The sequence below is a fragment of the Helicoverpa zea genome, chromosome 22, assembly GCF_022581195.2.
Source record: "Helicoverpa zea isolate HzStark_Cry1AcR chromosome 22, ilHelZeax1.1, whole genome shotgun sequence".
Lineage (NCBI taxonomy): Eukaryota > Metazoa > Arthropoda > Insecta > Lepidoptera > Noctuidae > Helicoverpa > Helicoverpa zea.
In genome coordinates this window covers 4,128,880-4,148,130 of record NC_061473.1, presented here as the reverse complement: position 1 = coordinate 4,148,130, position 19,251 = coordinate 4,128,880, and the positions used below count along the sequence as shown (strand labels likewise).

The 19,251-nt window shown below is 35.5% G+C and overlaps 1 protein-coding gene across 2 annotated transcripts in view; it reads right to left on the bottom strand.

Moving 5' to 3' along the window:
• Positions 1 to 3,279: 3,279 nt before the first annotated feature.
• Positions 3,280 to 19,251, bottom strand: part of LOC124641489 (facilitated trehalose transporter Tret1-like) — a 48,168-nt gene continuing 32,196 nt past the window's right edge. Inside the window, exons 3-9 of one of the 2 annotated variants that reach the window (XM_047179557.1) lie at positions 18,375 to 18,604; positions 16,083 to 16,199; positions 14,058 to 14,264; positions 13,215 to 13,347; positions 5,532 to 5,761; positions 4,523 to 4,717; positions 3,280 to 4,170 (exon numbers count right to left, since the gene is read on the bottom strand). In XM_047179557.1, coding sequence (XP_047035513.1) covers positions 3,886 to 4,170; positions 4,523 to 4,717; positions 5,532 to 5,761; positions 13,215 to 13,347; positions 14,058 to 14,264; positions 16,083 to 16,199; positions 18,375 to 18,604 — 1,397 coding nt within the window. In that variant the 3' untranslated portion in view covers positions 3,280 to 3,885. Of the gene's footprint in view, positions 4,171 to 4,522; positions 4,718 to 5,531; positions 5,762 to 13,214; positions 13,348 to 14,057; positions 14,265 to 16,082; positions 16,200 to 18,015; positions 18,123 to 18,374; positions 18,605 to 19,251 lie in introns of those variants that run through there. The other variant, XM_047179558.1, reaches the window with a different exon arrangement.

Below are 19,251 nucleotides of genomic sequence, written 5' to 3'. Positions count from 1 at the left end.
CCATTTTAATTTATATTTTTGTAAGCTTTCATTCTCAATATATACCATTTTATATCTAAAGTGGAGTTTTTTCATACTAACAGGCCAAATGAAATATAGGGAAGATCGAACTATCGTAGCTGTATACATATTTCATGAAAATTTAAACTCTTAGCGTTCGAAATAAAAATGAATTTAAATCGGGAAGAGTAGTACTATATAATGCTATAGATAGATACTAAAAAACAATTTTGCTGTCCTTCAAAAAAATTGTCAAATATCGTTAAAAAACGCGTTTTTGGTACTTTAGGAGGGGTATATCTCTAAATCCCTACGTGCTAGAGCAACTTTATGTTCCGGACTTCGATTACGTATCAAATAATCTATAAGAAATAATATATTTCACCTTTGCACCAAAAATGCTGTTGACCAGTTTTATTTAATGAGAATATTATAGCTATAACACCAAAATATTAGTATTAAAATTGATTAGTATTGAAATTGAATAATTCTAAAAAACAAAAATAAAATAAATCATATGATTTGATTTTCCAGTGTTTTTATTTTAATCCATTTACACAAATATGAGAAACTTTATATTAATAAACTGATATAAGTAGGTTTGTTTATTTTCATGAAAAATCCGTAATATCCGGATAATCCGGATTGGACCAAAAATCCGTTCTTAAAAATCCGGATTTTAAAACAGAACGGATTTGCATTCTCTAGTTGTGGTTAAACAACGGTAGGTACATACTTGAGGTTGCAATTTGTAGGAGCAACTGTAGTCGAGTTTACTCTGTACAAATGTAGTTAATGTTGTCTAAACATTTTATTAGGTACTTCTAACTTACCAACAGAAACATCGCTTCCAAGTCCTGGTTTTGCATAAGCTATAGTTAAAACTAATAAAGATAAATATATATTATTCCACATTTTACAATTAATACTAATCCTACGTCCTACATACATACATCTATGTGTATATGCTATATGAATTTTATGGCTTTTTAACCATTATTGTGGAATTGTTATTTTATGATTTATTTAAAATTGTGAAATGTTAGTACCGGATGTAGAAATAAGTTACAATCTTGGTAATATCTTTAGTTATTATTTTCTGCCGTGTAACAAACTTCGTACTTTGGCAGGGCTGCCATATCGAATTTCGCCAAACCCGGACAAATATTTAAAAAATCCGGACATTTCGCGTGAAATGCATTTTTTCCTCGGACGAGTCCGAAAATAATATGTAAAAAAAACAAGACCTAACTTTTATATTATTTTTTTATTTCGCACAATGGTTCGTTTTTTCCCTGGACACTTCTTCAAGCCTCGCCCGGACGGACAGCCCGGCCCGGCCCGGCCCGGAGCATGGACGGGCTCCAAACTGGGACCCGGGGAAATCCGGACGGACGGCAGCCCTATGCTTTGGTAACTTACCTGTAAGAGAGCTTTGTAGGTATTTGTAGGGTATGTATTATACAGGTGACCCTCGTATTGATCAAATGGAATAAGGCTATGCTTTTTGACTTCAGAACATGGTTAATTTTTTCGGGTCATTACAGTAAGTGGACGAACATTTGTATAGGAGTAAATTGTAAGATACCTATATATATCATATCACCTCGATGTAAATAAAGTAATTAGGAAATAGGCATATCGCATTCCTTCGTACTTTAGCAGATTCTCTAAGAGTTGGACGGCTTTTTCTAATACGTGGTTAATTTTACTAAGAATTAATTTAAAATCAGTTTGTCTTTTGCTTAGATTATATGTTACTATTTCCAAAGTATGTCTTGTTATTCTAGCTAGTATAGGTTATAGTACCTTTTGTTTTGGCAGAGGGAAAATCCTCATGGACTTCTCTCCACCGGGGGTCCGTGGAGGGTGCGCCGGACTCTTACCGGCTAAAAACCCACCCAGTGTTGCCTCCAATTACCTTTTGTCGAGGGCACGGGTATCGCCAAAGCATTCTTCCGCACCCCCGACAGGTGTCACACCCCTGAAAGGTCTACAGGCTACTTATTTGTCTATACTTATCAGGTGGGATTCTTAAATAAAACACAAGGCCCATTTGATATAAATTATTTTTTTAACGTCATTCAGACATCTTATTCTAATAATACCAAAACATTAAACATTATTAATTCGTCATAATATCACAATCGGTAGTCGTGAGGCACGTATTACGACCGTCCTGCAATCGATAATGCACCTTCTTCAGTTGAGTTTAAAGTACAAAATCGTTTGCAGAAAGATTGGTTCTTACTGAAAGAACGTTCAGAAAATCCATTGTTATGATTATGTTATTGTCTTTTGTTTATAACAATGTATTTTCTGTACATTTTTGTTGTAAATACGCTTGTCGAATTGAAGTCACGCCGCTTCACTAGTCATAGAAAAAGTTAAACGTAACTAAGAACGGAAGACAAAAAATCCTACTTATATTATAAATGTGAAAGTTTGTGAGAATGTATGGATGTATGTTTGTTATTCAATCACGCAAAAACGGCTGGACCGATTTGATTGAAATTTGGTATGTAGATAGGTAATACCCTGGATTAACACATAGGCTACTTTTTATCAACACACCACGCGGGCGAAGCCGCTGGCGGAAGCTAGTAAGATATAAAATTAGGTACCTGGAACATTGCAAAATTATTAAACATTTTCGATGTCATAAATTTTACAATGATTTGTGTAAGCACACGTTAATTAAGTAAATACATTGTTAATTTGTGGTGCTTTTAATTAAATTACTTACATTTTTAGTTCAGTTGTTTAATAGTCTGTTATTTATAATTTAACATATTTTTTGTACTATCAATGTGACTGCATACAATCTTAATTATTTTGTATGTCTCTACCAGACCTCGGGACTACAGAGTCCCGGATTTTTGGGAGGCGAACGTGGGGCCGAAGCCAACACGCTGAAGCCCTTTTGAGACAACTTTAATGAAATGGTGACACAAAATCGACGATTATCCCTGTATACACTATATAAATGTACCCAAGGACAATCCCCGGTTCTGTGCTAAACTATTGCTAACTATGGATGAAAACTACTTGGGCTATTGTGATGGGATGCTAGTGGACTAGGAATGGGGAAACTACGGGAACTATGGCACCTGCCGATAACAGTGTAATAAATACACGTAAAAATGGCAGGTGGAGACTCGCCAACTCACTTACTGGGCCCCCGGGAATCAGTCACTGAATAGCAACAAGAGGGCAACAGGGACAATCTTAATATTATTATGTATTGTTGTTATTCTTTAAAATTGTCAGATTGGTAGCACTTTTAATTAATTTTCTGTTTAATTTAACAATTCAATTTTTTTACATATGTTAGTAGAGTGGTAAATACAGCCAGTCCTTAATTATTTTATATTTCAAGCTTACGTCATATAATAAGATTACAATCAAGGCCCAAGTTCGCTAACAACATAAACGTCAGTTTTATAAACTGTTTACTTTCAAGCTCAATTTAAAGTAATTTTCACCTTAAGAAAACCAGTTTCTTATGTTGTCGGCGAAAATGGAACTTCGTCGATTAAAATGAAAGTCACACAATTTCGCATTCAAGAAAATAAAGGAAATCACTGAGATATTTTTTTACGGATTCTCAACCATTTTTTGTCACCTCTGTTACATTCAAACGTACGTTAACATAAACTAAGCCAAATCAGATTTTTGTAGGATACAGTAAGATCTTCATAAACTCATCTCAACCTCTTATAAAAATACACATATTTATTACATTGCGACTAAGTAAACCGTATGCTGCGAGAATCCGATCTGGCTGCAAAAGTGATGTCTCCATGTAAACGTAGAGTTACAAACATTAAACGTCATCATCATAGGACTCAAACGCCCTTCAATTCGACAAGCCTACCAAAAAACTTATAACCTACTCATCTCTTTTCCATTCTCCACATCCTCTTTGCCTTTCCTCTTCTCCTTCTTTCTCCCATCTTCTAGAAGAGCGTATATTTCTTCCACAGTCTTATCCTTGGTTTCAGGCACCCACATGACGGTGTAGAAGGTACCCAGGAAGCAAACCATGGAAAACATGATGAAGACCCAGTGGATCCCTAGAAGTTTGAGGAGGGGGTCGTAGGCTTTCGTTTGGAGGAAGTCGCTGAGAGCGTCCACTGAGCTGACGAATGATGTCACCATGCCTCGGTGCTGGAAGAGAGAATTGTTTATTAGATGGTTGATTGGAAAAGTGTCAATATGAAAGATACCTAGTCTTTTAAAAATATTAACATTTAGTAGTAGAGTAACATGGACCGCCGTTACTAATCATGATTATCTTTGCCAGAAGAGGACATTCGGGGATAAGTGTAGCTTCGTAGAATCAATCCAATATTTAAATTGATAACCGGGGGATTCCCCAAAAAGCATTAAAAACCTCAAAAACTTTAATTGAAGGTATACCTACTAATTAAATTTAAACATTTTCTAAGTCCGAATTCAAACCACTCCATGTATTGACTTGAAAAATTATGAACATTCTACACAGATTTTAAGTCCTTACCTGGAAAGAGAACAGCTCCGAAGTAATAACATATGGCACGGGCTGATACCCTGCAGCATCAGCGAAGATGCACAGGCACATGGCGAGGACTGGCAGCCAGCCCGGCAGCCAGATGTTCATGGAGGTGATATAGAACCACGCGCCAAGTGCCAGCATTGAGAGGCCGGTGGCGAAAGAGGTGCCTGCTAGAAGCCACTGGAAGGAAACAAGGGAAATGGATTATACCTCTAGACTACGTTTGAAGGTTACGCATACAGGGCATATTCGAGAAAGCGAATACATATCGGGTAAGGAAAATTTGTGAGTTGGCAGTTCTTATTTTGACCGAAAAACTTGCGGATTATTGAAAAAAAGAAATACTCAAAGCATTGTCTTAGTTTTGATTTGTTTTTCTTATTGACAACAACCTTCTTTGCCATTTTAAAGAAACCAATTCTCTACATTGGAATTTATGAACGTGATGAACTACTGTTAACTAAATTACTTATTTATTTCTGAAAAACTTGTCAAAATTCAAGCAAAAACCAGACTTTGGATGCAATAACAATTTTGTTATGTCTGCTACCGCGAAGACACAACACTATTAAGCTCGGATTACAAATCTTTCGAATATCAACGTGGTGTCATTAAAAATCGTGCACAGCCCATTACTATCTGTACCTATAGCAAGCGTTGCATTTTTTGTATCAACAGCTGATCAAATGTTTATTCTTAGACCACTAGCATTGATATCAACTTGGTCGACTGGAGTATTGACGGGAATTGTGCCTAGCATGTTTTTAATGCTGATTTATCATCTTTCAGTTCGACTTCACTGATCGAAAGTGAAATTTAAATACATATCTTTGTCCTGTCCTGAAATTGATGTCTGAAATTGTAATGTAATGCTTTTTTCCATTTCATCTTTCCTAGATGAATAAGCAACAAGTAAAAGCGAATTAGGAACAAATCCTATGCATTTCTTAACATTAGCATTACCAAAAAAAAAAAATTGTGTTCAAAATCTCACCTTCCTCCCAGTCTGCTCCACAATACAACTTGCTACAATACTGCCAAGCAACTGAATGGCTCCCACCACAATAGTCTGCTTGTTAGGACTGAGCTTCAGGCTGATAGACTCCGAAGCCTGCTCGAAGATGGAGCCAGCGTACATGAGGACTACGAGGTAGCCACAGGTTTCTTGTGAGAGCATCACGTTGAGGGAGATCCGGAACGCTTTGAATGTAGTCTTGTCTTTCACTGTAAAAAAAGAGGAGTGGTTATTTTGTTGGCTTTGGTAGGGTTTACACATTGTGTAGTGATTTAATTCGTACATTCGTTCGTTAAAGCTATTCAATCAGTTTTAACTGTTCTATTCTGCATGCCTTATTATTTTAGTTTAGATAAATAAAAATCCCCATTTCCCCATCTATGTCAGGTCGGCTTCCAAACACCGGATGCAACTGGGAATCAATGTTTGCAAGAAGCGACTTCCTATCTGACCTCCAGACTGATTGACTAGTTATCAGACTTTCTGGCTTCTGACTTCTCATAAAGACTGGCAAAGTTGTTAAAATAATAGCCGGTATCAATCAATTTATTATGCCTTTCGGAACACTGAAGAATCGTCATTTTAAGATGGCTACCCACCACGGAACGATTAATCCACGCGATCGGTTTTGACTTAGCCACGAGTGGCTTCTTACGTGTAAACAAAATGATGATCTCAACGTAACATCACAAAAGACCTGCATTATGGACATACAGATTGAGTGATTACTACATTTGTTTGGGTAAGTCCCAAATTCAGTGCCCCTAAAACATGATGTATGTTAAAAAACAATCTGTTTCTTAGAATCGAGTGAATAGCAATAACTTTGTTTATGTCAGAACTTGATTTGGCGTATTTTTTGCTTAATTTTATGTATTTCTTGGAATTCTAATTGTATATTCATGTTCCACGGGTTTATCACGTGTGAGATGGCCTAGAGAAAGAATATAATGATAATTATGGAATTTTACTTTATTAGCTATTTTTATTGGCCTCAGATTTGCCAAATATCTACCAGTAAGATATGACATTATGTAAATAAGTTCAGCTGTTTAGGTGTGAAACCGCAGCAAACGGAAAAAAATTGTTATAGATATTTTTTTAACTACTCTTATGATTTACCAATCAGTTGTAGAATATCACAATAATTATTATGTAGGTATACGTCAACTAGAAGAGGCTTAAATACTTAATTCAAAAGGAAATCTTTTCTTGTAAGTAAATTGTAAAACATCTTGTGGTTAGTCTGTGAAATAACGAACAATATAAGTAGGTAGGTACATGTTGAGAGATTTTTTATTAATTTAAGAAGTCCTAATTGGATATGAAATCGTAGCAAAAACACCACATTTCAAATGTTTTTTGCACATATTGACCCATGATCGGTTTGAAACTGGAACATCTTTCGTTTTTGTTTTTTTTTTTATTCTTGTTTACGTATGTTTTGGATTGAGAGTGAGGAATTATATAGTTATTAGGTATAATAAAAAAAGAAATACGATTCGATTAATAGCTTTCTTCGACCTGTGATTTAAATAAAAATGTTTATTTTTTCCATTAAAATACAGAACTAGCTAATTCTCGCGGCTTCATCGCGTCATGCGTCTTGAAGGGAAATGACTTTTTTTTTTCTTTCACCCGCGTCTTGAACTAGGAACTAGGTACTAGTTAGGTAGTTCTTGGAACTAGGTATTTAAGTATCATGTCCGGATACGTCAGAAGCTAATGTTATTCCTTACCATCTACTAGTGAAAGTCTTACCCAAATCGGTTCAGAAATTTCAGAGATTCGAACTACCTCTAAGTACATTTACTACTCGTAAATGTGGTTAATATGCACTTAGTAAGAAGCGCTTCTTTTGAATAATATTACAAAATAATAGACACTCAAGGATAACTCAGGATACAAATTATTCAATAACTTCATAGAAACGAAAGCTTAATTTATCCAAGTTCTTTATAATCATATATATATAATGTACATAGATTAAATCCTTCCTTAATCCTACTTTCCTTATCACGTTTTAGTTACAACATGGTAACTGGCATAAAATAATACCCGCTCAAGTGTCGGCAAATAGCGGGAAAAGCCCCGAACGGCTTGCGACCAGTTTCACGCACCGTTTTCTTATTTGCATGTCTTATATTAATAATTATGAATTATTATTCCTTCGTATATGATAAATGGACACGATATTTATTATTTATTTATTTATTTATTTTGTTTTAAAGAAAGCTTACAGACTAATTACACCAATTATTTAACAAAGTATATAAAATAATTGCTAATGACAAGCTTCCACATGTTTACAGAATTATATTAAGTTCATATTTTTAACAAACAAACGTGTTTCACTTGCTTCACTTTTATACTTAATTCAAGTAGGAATAGGAGGATGGGAACACTTTAGCAGGAAACAGGTAAATGAACTACATGCGTCTCCCATCAAAATAGTCCGTATTCAAAAATTTTCTTATCTTTTGTGCGCTAGTGCAGAATAGATCAATATCCAGGTGAGATGGCAATTTATTAAAGGCTGTAACGCTGCGTATGCAGAAGGCATTACCCCTATAATTTGTTGATGCGTGTGGTGCCTGTAGTAGAGGCCGTTTCCGTAATTTGTTTTGATTGGTACGAATAAATATTTTACTCAGCAGTTCGGGGCAGTCAACAGAGCCATTTGCGATATTTGTTAAATAACATATGTCATTAATATTACGCCTTAATTCAAGTGGTAAAAAGTGGTATCGCTTACAACGGTGCTCATAGTCGTCAGAAAATTGCTTGGCTTTGTAATCTAAGTAAAGTAAAAAAATTTTCTGATGATATAATATTGATATAATATTGATTAATTGTTGGGATTGCCATTTTACTTATTCTAATTGCAAGCCGGAAAATAAGGGTAAGACTAGAGGTACCTCGGTAGTTTAGCAGTAAATATCCAACAAATTTTATTATGCCTACCTACCTATACTTGAAAATCTTTTTTACTAGAAACAGCTATAGCCTACTTTTTATCCGTGTACAGAGTAGTTTCTACGGGACCTAGGTGAAACCGTTACGGGAACGGTCTCAGTGTTATATTCCAAAACATGCCTGTTAGACTAATTAAGTCTATTGCAAAATTTCAAATTCAAAACACAAGTCACTTTTTTGCTCATGGTAAAGCATTGACAAGTCATTTCTTAGATCGTTTGGCCACGGGCTGCGGGATTTTACATAAAGGGCTTAAGATAGAATATGATGTTCATGGGTTTTAGTCAGCAAGAGTCTGATACTCCCTCACGCTGCACCCACAGCGGGAGAGGTTATTCGACGATTTCCCATAAAAATACCCTTAGGCCCAAGTTGACGAACAACATAAACGTCAGTTTTCTTAAAACACCCGATAGCTATGAATTATCACGTTCAATTATTTTCAAAGTAAACAGTTGTCATAAGAAAAAATGAAGTTTATACTGTCGGAAAACATAGGCCTTATTAGGAACATTCTAGAATTGTAAATAGGGTATTTTAGTCTAGATGAGAAAAAAATTAAAAGTGAATTACAATGATTGTTTAGAGGAAAAGCAATCGGGAAATGTTAGTTTCACTTCGTAAGGTACATAAATATATTTTTTATTGCAGTTTAAAGTTTTTGGGTTTTTTTATCTGTCTTTGAACACTACGAAATGTCGCCGCCATGCTAATGACGTCATTACGGTAGTACACAAAAGTGTCAGTTAAAATTTTCAATACATAGGGTAATTTCGCCTGTTCGCGTCCATAGCCCAGTTCGCGTCCATTTTGCCGATCTCCTTTTAAAAATCCTCGAAAACAAGTCAATTAACACACTAATCAAACGAAAAGTTATTACCGCTAATACGTTAATGTATAAGAGGCACGCACAGATAGACAAACGTTCTGTGCGTCCAACCAATCCTTTTAGAAAAAATAATTAGTCTGGGCTCTTCAACAAGAAAGCGAAAACACGCAGAATTTTAGATAAAAATTAGTGTGCAGCGGCGTGTTTGATGGTAAGTTTTATATTGTTTTATGTGAATTTTAGGATAGATAGCTATTTCAACAGTTTAATGATGAATAAAAGTATAATGTTTATTATGAATTTGGTAATGTTTTTTATATTTAACGAGTAAAATAAGGTGGACGCGAATTACTACATCGAATTTTACGAAACTTCCACTTTGCGTCCACAATGGACGCGAACTAAAACTATCCTCTATAATAATAAACCAAATTGCGTCCACTGTTTTCGTTAAATACTTGCTTATAAAAAATAATTAAAACATACTGTTTAATATTAATATATTAAACAGTACATTTTTTTATTAAGATATATACGTGGTTATAATTAAATTATCAACTGATATAAGTAATTTCATTTAAGATAAGTTCTTCCGATACAGGAAAAAAGAAGGAAAAGACAACATACACAGAAGAAGATTTAAATAAAGCGTTAAATGTTATTCGAGAGAAGAATAAATCGATAAAAAATATGCAAAGAATATGCTACCTTGTCTGATAATTTATTGACTCAACAATTCTTTTAGTTGTATGTTTACACAAAATTATTAAATTGTTTTGTTAATTTAATATGAAAGGAAATCGATCTACGGATCGAAAACGCCTGGAAGAGCTACTGGTCCATGAAGGGAGAACTCCCTTTATGTCTGAAGCGGAAACTAGTCGACATGTGTATTCTGCCCATCCTAACCTACGGCGCTCAGACTTGGTCTTTGACCGAATCTCAAAAGTCCAGGCTAAAAGTATGCCAAAGGAGCATGGAGCGTAGCCTGCTCAGCATACGGCTTAGTGACCGGATACCTACGCAACACCATTATCCGGTCCAAGATCCGGGCATAGTAGATGTGGGCAATAAGTCTGCAAAGTTGAAGTCGAATGCACCCGGACAAGTGGGCCAACATCACCACACACTGGATCCCTGAGGATGGAAGGTGACCGAGAGGGAGACTAAGAAAACGCTAGAGAGAAGACTTGGACAGCTTCCTCTCGGACTGGCCACAAATAGCGATGGACAGAGAAAAATGGAAGGCTATGGGGGAGGCCTTTGCCCAGCAGTGGGACAGCATAGGCTAATAAAAAAAAAATAATATGGCCAAAAACTTAGTATAATCAAGGCGGATCTTAAGCATTCCCTGTGATTTAGAGTAAAATTAACAGAGTTGATTACTGTTTATTCTTCAAGTTTCAAAATTAATTGCCTAATTTTAAGTTACTTAAACCAATGTTGAGAAGAATTATTTTTATTTTGTAAAGTGAATTTTAAATGATGATAATGTTGATTTTTAATAATTAAGTGTATTGTTAAATAAAGAAATTGTTCAAATACAATCTTTCTTTATTAATTCTTAACAATTTCACCCCTATATTCCTTTTCAAAGCCGCTGGACGCAAACTGGACCATGGGTGGACGCGAATTGGATTTTGTGGACGCAAACTGGGTAAAACGCCTAATTCTGAGGTTTATCGATTTAAATAGAAAACGTAAGATATTTCTTATACAACTGAAAGTTAATCTTAAAATAGAGTATATAAGGAATACATTACACAAATTTGACATGGAAATGAGTGCTGGAGCATTTTTATTATCGCCGTCAAACTTGCCAACTGCACTAAATGGTCGCCAACAGGCGAAATGACCCTATCAAAATATGCATTACTGACAGCTGTAGTAGCGTAATGACGTCATGACCAAAAAACAATCATGGCGTCCGTTGTGTGCCGCGTTTTCGCGAAATACGCGCGAAATTTGAAATTATGATAAAACAATTAATTTATATTCGTACATAACGTGAGAAAAAAAAATATTTTTAATTTTTTAGAGATATATTAAGACTAAAGAATTTATTTAAGATATATTTCAAAAATGCATGTAATACCCTATTATCAACCGGTCGGTGAAGACAGGCTTCATTTAGAAGCCTTGTAATGAAATATTATGTGGTCACTGGTTATAAATGGATGCAAGCTTCACTGCAGATTGTAAGCCCTTTTGGAATAATTCGAGTGTGCCTTGATTGGGATCAGGTTTTGATCGTCTATAGGGTGTTGTTTTTGGGAAATGAAGTTATATTGAATGTAGAAGCGAAATTATGAAGAAAGGGTATTAAGAATATGCATGCTATAAAACTTGAAATATAAACACCGGAAATTAAAATATTAAGAACGGATTGAGCAAAGCGACTATGTTGACTGTACATTATGTTAGTGTTTTGAATATCTAAGGCAGGATTTTTTAAATTTTTCAGTTTATCTAGGTGTCTTAACGTTTCAAATCAACAATATCGCACAAACAAATAAAAAACAGACAAATTTTTACAGATACATCAAATTAAAAAGTTACATGAGGAAATGACGACACAAAACACGAGCTAAACATTTCCAACAGCTGTGTTGAATGTTGACACAAAAAAGGTTGCAACATAAACGCGGCTCGTCGCGTGCCACAGACTATTAAGCAAGATGGCGGTAAATATGTCCCGCCAAGTGAGAGCCCTTCCAAGAAATACAGCCTCCAGGGATATGCGTCATTCAAGAACCGGCTTTTTGTAATTTGTAGGATTTTTTTCAATATTATGGGTCGTGATAAGGTTTTGTTAGTCATGATTGAAATATTGAAGGGATGATATCATCTACTTATAGTATATTTGAAGGTTGAGGAGTTTGTTTGTGCGATGGCACTAATCTCAGGAAGTTTTGGTCAGATTTTTTGGTCCCATTTATCGGGGAAGGTTATTGGCTAAACTTTATCCCGATCGAGTAATTTCCACGGGATACGGGTGAAAACGTTGTCGAAAGCTAGTGACCTGTATTTGTTTAACCTCGTAACAAAAGGGCTGGACTGGAACGTTGAACATTTTTAGAAGTAGATAAATTTGACTTTTGGACGCTCGATTCCTAAATATAAAAAAAGAAAACAACAAACGAATTAACAACTCCTCCTTTTTGAGAACGTGTTTAGAAACATTGATCATATTGGTGACTACATGTAGGTCCTTCCTGGTAGATTTGTATGGACGTCAATAATTTACCTGCGCCCATTCATAAAATAAACAATAGTTTCTGATTTCATTGAAAGCTTTGCGTCACTCAATGATACAAGAATTAACAATTTCGCCATTTAACACGAACGTAAGCGGGGAACTTATTGTGGTTATGTTCTTCCTCAGATGTAATTACTATCTTGTGGTTTACAGGTGACTAAGATTTTGATCTGACGCCTAGTGACTGTTGCTTATTGTCAACCCATCACGGTCAGAAAACTCCGTCAGACGTGGGTTAATGTTACTTATGTTATATCAATCAAATGTGTCTAATATTTCAGTGTGCTCATCGGTATCAACGTCTAAAACCGTATAATGTTTTTTATACCAACTAGTAATAGGTACATCATTTATGGCTCAGTTTTCTTAAAAGTAATGTTTACCTAATATAAGATTGCATTTTCATTTTTCAAAAGTAAACAGTCGTTTTACAATTGAGGTTTATGCTGTCAATAAGCAATGAGGCATAATATTTCCTATATGCCGCCAGTGATCGCAGCTACATATCATAAATATGGTGTAGGAAATCGATACAATTTTTCACACAAAGATGTAAAATAAAATCTTCTAAGTCATATTCTTCAAGACTGTAGCTTACCTATACTCTTCCAGGTGGCTTTCTTCATACTCCTGGCGTGTTCCTCTTCCCTCTCGAGCTGCTGAATAGCTTCCTCCAAGTCCTTGTCATCGGTGGTGGTGTTCCGAAGCCAAGCGAGAGCTGCACGGGCCTCCTGTAAGGATGTTGAAGATTTTATCATATTTTTTATTACAATGTAGACCTTTTATTTGTATTCTGGAAACAACTTAGTTTTTAAAGGCAATGAAACGAGTCCGATAGACGCAGAGCTAGTAAATAAAATATGCAAAAATAAATAGTTCGTAAATTTTTCGTTGGACTTGAGTCGTGGCTCAGGTTATACTTACCTTTAGCAAAATATATCAAAAGTTATATTTAAGTCAAGGAAAGAGGTATTAAGTTAATGATTAAAATGTCTTCATATCCTATGACCTATAAAGACGTAATTGATATCTGGACTTTCCACTGCAGAGGGGAAAGTGGCTTCGTTCGGTAATACCGCCTCATTATAACTACTTACTCAAAGCGACCTGCATGAATATTTTATTTAAATTATATATCGAGATGATTATTGGAATATCCCAAACAGATTATAAAAGACAGGTATTCAAAAGACTAACATTAATTGTGGTCGAAAGTGAGCTAGTATAACTAAAGTTATTCAATTTGAAGATCACCTGTATACTTTATAATCAATAAGATGTATAATCATAGTTGATAAGACAAAATGAGGAGGCCTTTGCCCAACAGTGGGACAATACAGGCCAAGAAAAATAAAGTTTACAAGCTATAAAACCCTCTTATCTCATCACCCCAAAATCATTTAATACCACCACAAAACATCCAAATTCTACAATGCCTTACCTTAATCTTCCCTTGCTTCACCAAGAACACCGGCGTCTCTGGCATAGCAATGAAGGCCACGAGAAAGATGGCCGGTACCGCAGTGCAGAGCCACAGGACTGCTGCAAAGGACAGCAGGTCTCCAGCCACGTAGACTACCAGGTAGCCCAGGTTCTGGGAGAGGATGAAGAGGGAACCTAGGGCGCCGCGGATGTTGTCGGAGGCTATCTGTTGGAGAGAAGAAGGTTGTAGGTTAGAGTCTGATCCTGATTGGATTGGGTATTTTTTGGGAGTAGGTGTGTGAGGTTTTCTTATTATAGTTATGGGCGGAGGAAATGTAATGAGTTACATTTAAACTTTATTAATTGTCCGTGTTGCGATGATTCTGCAATGTGATTGATTGTGATGCCTGTTATCCTAGGCCATCGTGGTCTCTTTCAAATTGTTTTCTTACATTTTGTAATTGTTGCGGTAGCAGGAAGGCAAAGGCCATTTGTGAGCTAAGATTTTGGATTGGATTTTAAGGATTTTTGGTAGATTTATGATAGCTAATTTAATTTATGCAGAGCAGTATTTATTCAGGACCTTATCAATGTTTTTATTCGTATTGTTCGATGAAGCAGTATTTAAACAGTTTCCTAGGCTGAACTGCGAGGTGCCATTAAAAAAGAAAGAAATGTTTTTTCAAACTAAGAGCGTCATAAGCTGACAAATCCCAATTTCCAGGAACTGTCATTTAACAGGCTCGCAGTTCAGCACACCATATGTGGAATGCAGCGTTTGTTTAACTGGTGGACTGCAAACCTAAACAAACAAACATCATGTTTATTCACGTCATAACTTCCCTTAGACGTCATGCATTCATTCTGAATTTCCAACAATGTAAGTATCCTACAGCGTAAATTTTACTGACCAACTTCCCGTACCTGGATAAAAGTACAACCTATGTCACTCGGGGATTGTAGCTTCCCAAAAGTGAAATATTTTAAAAATCGGTTCAGTCGTTTTAAAAAGGTTCCTTCCTATAAGCATTGCCATCCAACGTGGCAACGTGCTGCCTGCCTTTCGGGTACATTACCTAATGACAGCGACGAGGAGCAATTTTTTGATGCAATTTATTGGTTTTAAGTTGTATATTTATATTTCCTTGTATCATAGATTAGTATAGAAGTTATAAATGCCAAAAGACAATAGAAGGATTACTACTATCATCATTAAACAATAAATACAATTTACGTTGCAACGTGGATCATTATTTTCTGCCATGTTCATTATTGAGCCATTTTCTGAAATCACTGAAAATGCCAGTGACACATCATTATCTGTCACTATTATAGAGATCATTGACGTTCGCATTAATACAACAATAGGTAATTATTATTAATTAAATTATCTTACTTTTAGTAGGTATTAAAGTTAATTAATGTCAGGTGACAATTAGAGGATATTCCTCGATGACCACTTAAATGAACACAGCGATTTTTCTGATCTGTCATAAAACCATTGTTTTTGCTATGCTAAACTACTTACTATACCTATAAATTAAGTTTTTCATAAAAAAATAAATTTTATTTGACGTGTTAATTTAATTACTTTATTACTCAGTCACTGAGTAATTTAACTTCTATTGTGAATTACGAGTCATTTCAGCTTAGACCAGAATACTTCATGTGATTTTACGCTCCTTGTGAAGCACTTTGGATGTGGTAGGTAAAATAAATAAAGTTTTCAGTATTTATTGTTAAAGCTGTAACAACAATACATTGGTTATCTGTAAGAACTGTCTATCTATCACGTGGCGACGGTTCAAGAGGTACATACCGCCTAGTGACAGACAATGGACGGATAGATAACTTCTTTTCGCTTTGTATGGCACAGGGTCACAGCATTATGCTGAGCGAGATTCAAATAACGAGTTAGTAACGCATATTTGCAACTTCATGTTATATTTTTTTTCATCTATTTTTTTTTTGCAATGGGTCTCTACTTATGCTATTAAAAATATTCTCTTTCTCTTCTTTAACAAAAGGTTAATAAACAACTTACCTCCTTCAAGTACAATGGTATGACGACATAGCATCCAGCGCACGCCAGCCCCGCCACAGCTCGCGATGTGATCAGTGCCCACGGAGCCAGAGAGCACAGGGTTATTGTCCAGCTGATCTGTTGAAGAGAAGGGCTTTTAGTAAAGATGCAAGAAGTTTTGGGGTGATGTCATTGATATTTATGTAACTCTTGGTAGATATAGTGCAAGGGCAATCTTTGATAGTTTTAAGAATAGTTGTTATCATATCATTTTTCTCTGTTCTTTTTCTTCTGTTTGTTGTCCTATAAATGTAAAGTGTATGTGTAGCAAATAAATGGTTTAAATGGTAAAAATGGTTATATATTTAAAGTAACAGTAACTTTAAGTTTTTTATAGATATCATCATCCTCCTGCCCTTATCCCAATTTTATTTGGGGTCGGCGCAGCATGTTTTCTCCTTCCATACTCTTCTATCTGCCGTCATCTCACAAGTAACATTCTTTTTTAACATATCTACTTTCACACAATCCATCCATCGTTTCTTTGGTCTTCCTCTTCCCCTTTATCCGTCCACATTTATACTCATCATCTTCCTCACAACATTATTCTCTTTCCTCCGCATCACATGTCCATACCAAGACAACCGGTTTCCATATATATATAGTATTGTATATATTAACTTATTTTTATAGATATATAGTATTGTATATATTGATATGAGCCTTAATGCCTGAATTAAATCTATAATATAAAAATGAATCGCAAAATGTGTTGGTAAGCGCATAACTCAACAACGCCTGGACCAATTTGGCTACTTCTTTTTTTGTTATTGTCAGGAGAAGGTTCTTATGAAAAAAAAAAATAGGGTAAAGTAGAGAAGTCAGTTGACGGGAGCGAAGCCGCGGGCAAAAGCTAGTAGATAAATAAATATAAAAAATAGGAAAAATGACTATACTAAGCTAGGTCTGTGTACCAGGACCCCGGTAACTGTTTCAAACAATCCCGCAGCCCTCTCAGGACTTAGTCTATTATTCAATATTGAAGTTTTTATTAGCAATTATTGAAGCTTTTATATGAATTATTAAGTAGTAAATAACCCGCTGCTAATACATTAATTGTATTGATTAGTGAGTCACTACTGCACTTTTTCTCATACAGCTATTGGATGCTACATTCTCTCTCAGACTCAGCAATCTAAACCCTAACTTGTCAGCACTAAGGTTGAAAATCGCTTGATAGTGTTTGACCAGGCTAATAATCATAAGGATTACTACATCATATGATAGTTGATCGAAGTGCTGTAACCTAAAACAGCAGATTGTCTCAACGAGCGACAATTAGTTCAGCCGCCAATAATATCTGTCGCTTACAGATCATATCTGCATGGAGTGGTTGAAACCGCTTTTTTGTTAACTAGCTCGAGTGGTATACAGTTTATAGAAGTGCTGCCAATCAATGAATATTTTTATTTTGATTTGAAATCCATTTAATCATTGTGATTTTGTAATAATTCTTTTCACAAGATTTTTGCAGTAAACCGAATCTAAAATATTCTCAAAAGATTTCTAATTGTACTGAAAAAATATTTGATTGCTAGTTTTATTCGTTATTTAGTTCAAATACTTTAACAGAACAGTGTTTTAATTAGAAAGGTACTTATGAGTATTTTGCTGCGAATCGAATTGATTTTAAAAGGCTTGCTTGTACAAGTAATGGATCCTGCCTACAGCTGAAAATATGTATGTTATCATGTACTGTGATTAATTCCTGTTTTTTTTGTTTAGTAACTAAGTTTGTATACATTATGTTAATAATAGTGCTTAATTAAAGTGTTTACTAAACATATTAAAAAAAGTCTTCAAGCCGATTTTCACCAACTCAACAAAAAAAATAATTAAAAATATTTTATTCGACTTCGTTTAACTATGTACTAATTGACACTTAAAAATTGACCACAAGCATCAGCGCAGTCAACAGCGTAGTGAACTTCCTCCCCCACCGATCAGCCAGGTCTCCCACCATGAAGCCGCAGAATATCGGCGGCATGATGGTTATGGCAGCCCAGGGTATGGCCTAGCTTTTACCCGCGGTTTCACCCGCTTCACGGATGGCGACAAAAACTATCCTATGTCCTTCTCCCGGGTCTAAGCTACCTCAACTCTAATTTTCAGCTTAAAAGGTTCAGCCAATCTTGAGTTTTAAATGTGTGTAGGCTTTCTATTATATACATATGTAGATAATGAATCATATCCTACGCCCAAAGTGAATATTACCCGAATGAAAATGTTTAAAATAAAATTTTACCAACTTACCACAAGCATCAGCGCAGTTAACAGCGTAGTAAACTTCCTCCCCCACCGATCAGCCAGGTCTCCCACCATGAAGCCGCAGAATATCGGCGGCATGAAGGTTATAGCTGCCATCCACGATATGGTCTCATCGCTGATGGGTTCCGGTGCCGGCCCATCCTTGGATTGCAGGATCGGAGTCATAGGGGACTGCCAGCCCATTAGCATGCCGAAGTTTAGAGCAGGGATGGTGACTGTAACAAAGGAGATAGGTTTATTATAAAATTTTCTTTATTAAAGTTGAGAATTGAGGGAGGTTCTCAGTTATGGTGTTAGAGACAGAGTGTAAACAATCGTTTTTTTTAGTGTCTGTGGAGCTTCTTGCCGGTTATTCTACTTGAGACCCACTCTTTGGAGCCGTGCAACTAACTTGACGTTTCGAAAGAGCTCTTTCAGGCCTACTGGAATTAAAAACCTGGTAAACATTATGTAGACCGAGACTGTCAATGTTTATAGCTTTTTTTTATAAATGAAAATATCAAATACTCAATGGTTTCTTCAATAGTTCGCGAGATTAGAAGAAACAAACAAATAAACTCACTCTTCATCCTTAAAATGTTACTGGCTGCCAAAGACACTATGGCATCATTGAGTCAGAGGTAAGAAGGTAACAGTTAATAACCACAGACAAAATAATTATAATAATCCGGTTCGTATTGACGCACGATACATTAAGTCATTAACATTGCATATAATACCTGGTTACAATATATACAAGATTATAATTACATAGAACTGGTTGTACATAAGTTATACATATTGATTGATATCGATTGCATTGATTTATAGTTTAATCTGCATTTGTTGGTACATAATATTAGAAATTATATGGATTAGGTAA